The sequence below is a fragment of the Eublepharis macularius genome, chromosome 4 (assembly GCF_028583425.1).
Source record: "Eublepharis macularius isolate TG4126 chromosome 4, MPM_Emac_v1.0, whole genome shotgun sequence".
Lineage (NCBI taxonomy): Eukaryota > Metazoa > Chordata > Lepidosauria > Squamata > Eublepharidae > Eublepharis > Eublepharis macularius.
In genome coordinates, this window is record NC_072793.1 from 155343898 (window position 1) to 155347304 (window position 3407).

General features: G+C 41.2%; 1 protein-coding gene across 1 annotated transcript; it reads right to left on the reverse strand.

Moving 5' to 3' along the window:
• Positions 1 to 240: 240 nt before the first annotated feature.
• On the reverse strand, positions 241 to 1173 carry LOC129327690 (olfactory receptor 2T27-like). The gene has a single exon (XM_054976443.1). The coding sequence runs from the start codon at positions 1171 to 1173 to the stop codon at positions 241 to 243; it is 933 nt and encodes a 310-aa protein (XP_054832418.1).
• Between the last annotated feature and the right edge of the window lie 2234 nt (positions 1174 to 3407).

Sequence of the window (3407 nt, forward strand, 5' to 3'; positions counted from 1 at the left end):
TTGAAATAGACAACTTGAGACCTAGGGCAGTTTTTAAAAAATCCCTATTCTCCATAGTATGAAATTGGGTACCAGTAAGGCCTGTACTATCACAAATCCAACTGGAGTTGTTATTCCCAGGCTCCCACCATTAGTACAATATTGTCAAGATAGCCACATAGTAACTTATAATATTTGTGACTGTTATATCACTCAATGAATAATTTATTTTATCAGTTTATCATATCATGATACATTTTGTCATAAACCAATTGTATGTTTCCTGAGTAATTTTTTCAGTGCTTCTAGAACATCTCGATTCCTTAGGCTGTAGATGAGTGGGTTTAACGTGGGAGTGACAATGGTACAAAATAATGAGACCATATCATCTTGAAATGGTGTTCGATAAGACATGGGTCTCAGATATTTGAATATGGCTGCCCCATAGAAGAGTCCCACCACTAACAAATGGGAAAAGCAAGTACCCAGTGCTTTATGGCTCTTTCCAGCTGATCTCAGGACTGTAATGAGGATACAAGTGTATGAAACTAGAATGGTTGACAAAGGGGGGAGAAGCAGCTCTACACTAATAAAGAATGCCACTCTTTGAAAGGCAGACGTGTCAGAACACGACAACCTCAGCATTGATGGCAACTCACAAAAGATATGTTCAATCACATTTGAGCCACAGTAGGGTTGCAGCAGCACATAAACAGCAGGCACCAAGGCATTTAAAGAAGCACCACACCAAACTCCTGCTGTCAGAGACAGGCAGATATTCCTCCTCATGAGAACTGGAGATAGCAAAGGCTTGCATATGGCCACATATCGATCATAAGACATCACTCCCAGGAGAAAGAATTCTGCACCAGCCATTGATACTATGAAAAACAGTTGAATTGAACATCCTGTCAGGGTAATTACATTCCTCTTCATTAAAAAATTGGCAGTCATTTTTGGGCCAATGGCGAGAGTTTGGCAGATATCCATAATGGACAACTGACTAAGAAAAAAATACATTGGGGACTGAAGACCGGAGTCTACTTTAATAAGGTAGAGAAGGAGGCAGTTTTCAGAGAGCACCATAAGGAACATAAAGATCAGCAGACTCAAAACAGCAGCAGGGGCTTTTGTCTGGCTTAAAAACCCCAAGAGAATAAATTCTGTCCATGACGTTGTATTGTTCTTTTCCATATCTTCTTCAGTTGGCTTGACTGGATCTTATAAGAGAATGAGAGAAATGGAAGGAAAAGGTGGCAAAATTCCGTCTTTTACAAGAGTGGAACAATAGTTTGCTTGAAAACCTAGTAAAACAGCCATGTGTGTGACAATCTACCATTATTCGTTAAATATTGTTTGCTTAAATTAATGAATTCAAAAGATTCTTTCAAATGAAATGATTAAAAATGTAATTCTAGATAATATTTTGTGTGATGTGAACATTAATATACTTATTAAACCGGATTCAATATTAATATCAACCATATTTTGTCTATAGTTGCCGACTTACTGAACCTAAGTCAGAAATTAGGATAGATAGTAAAGTTTTCCTATGGCAGAATAGTTTTCAAAATTTAGAGTAAGCCTAATTTCAATCGACAGGTGACATGTCTTTGGGTGCAAAGTGGCACGGTACACCTGCACATTCTAGGATCCCCTGGAAAAATAAATCTTTGTTAGGACTCTTACAACAGTTATATTCAGGTAAGTAATCAGCACCACATGAAGTAAAAAAGGCATAGATATTCCATGAAAGGTCTACCTTATTTATGATCAACAGTGTAAGCTGACATTACAACATCTAGGTGTGAGAAAGTGTAATGCAATGATCACAGTGTCGGTTGTAGCAACTATAGGTCTCAATTCCTGTCTACCTGTGGTATTTGTTGGCTAAGTCACCAAACTAACATCTAAAGGTGAAAATAAGAGTGTCAAACTTTTAGAACCTTAAAACTAGGCATGCTGGGAATTTCACAACCAGCATGTTTGGCAGCCAAATATATTGTGTTCAACACTAATGGTTACACTGTGAGCCGATTCTGGATATATTCAATTGATACTGAACAACTTGTGTAAATACTGAACATGTCAGAAACAAACTCTCAGCTTACTCCCAGGAATCAGCTGGAAGTCAGTGTCTCATCTTATCTCCCCCACACTAAATATTGTTATCCTAGCCTTTCTGAAAAGCAATGAAATATGGATGGGGAATCAAAAACTGACTCCAAATGGATCACAGGGATCATCTGCAAGCCAGGTTCTGATCTCCTACCCTAGAAAACTTTGCTGTGTCCCAACCTTCCTGAGATGGATCAAAGTTTCTGGAGGTGGAATGGAGATCAGACACTGCCTCTCAGCTGAGAAAGGATTATCTGGGAGTCAGCTTGTGAACCCCTCCAGAAATATTATTGTATGCCAGCATAGGAAGGAACAAGAAGCTTGGGGTGGGGGAAATCAACTGGAAACAATTGTTGTTCTCTTCTTTCCAAGGGTTTTTATTTTTTTTTCTGGCTCTGTCCCTGGACCCAAACAAAAGTCTGGAGTGGTAATCAGTTTCTATTCTCTCCATCTCAGACTCCTTGGTGTCTCTCAGCCTTGCAAGATGGAGTGAGAATCTTAGAGGGAGAACAGATGCCAACTCACAGCTGATCCTGTGAGCAGCTGAGAATTAATTTCTCTTCTCCTTCCCCACAAGCAAAAAACCCTTGTTGCTGAAACCCCTCAGTGCTGGGTTGCAGCACAAAGTGTACTGTTCAGGACAAAAAAAGCATAACAGTTGAACATTAATACTGCTAGGCACCATCTTAACAGGGTCCACATTTTGCCACTATAAGTTTGTGGCATCCAAAGTGTTCCCAGCTAGAGATGGGCACGAACAGCAATACGAACTAAAAAAAACCATGAACAGCCCAATTTTCTGTTCACAAACAAATGAACAGGTGGTCGTTGCAAGCCTTGTTCATTGCTGTTTGTCAAGCCAGACTGTCTGGCATCTGCAATCAATTCCCTTGGCAACTCAGGCAGGGATTGTCTGAACTCTGTCTGAACTCCTGCTGTTGACCTGGAAACCCCAACCTAAGCCCAATTTAGCTTGATAGGCAGGTCTTCCTTCCAAGTGTGGACTGGAGCTCCAAATTTGTTACAAGAGGAAAAGACCGGGGGGAAGGGGGGCTTCCAGCTCTGGCTTTCAGGAAGAGACAGATGCTGTTAGAGAGACAGGGTGAGTGCATTGGAGCTTGAATTTTCTTTGTGTGTGGTGGGATAGGGATCTACCCCTTCAGGTTCCAGGGCTGCTGCCAAGCTCTGGGGCCAAGCTATTATTTATATAGTGGTACCTTTCCTGCTGCCTGCTCAGGTAGGGTTTCTGGGAGTGGTGCGGTAGGGATCTACCCCTTCAAGTTCCAGGGCTGGTGCCAGGATCTGGGGCC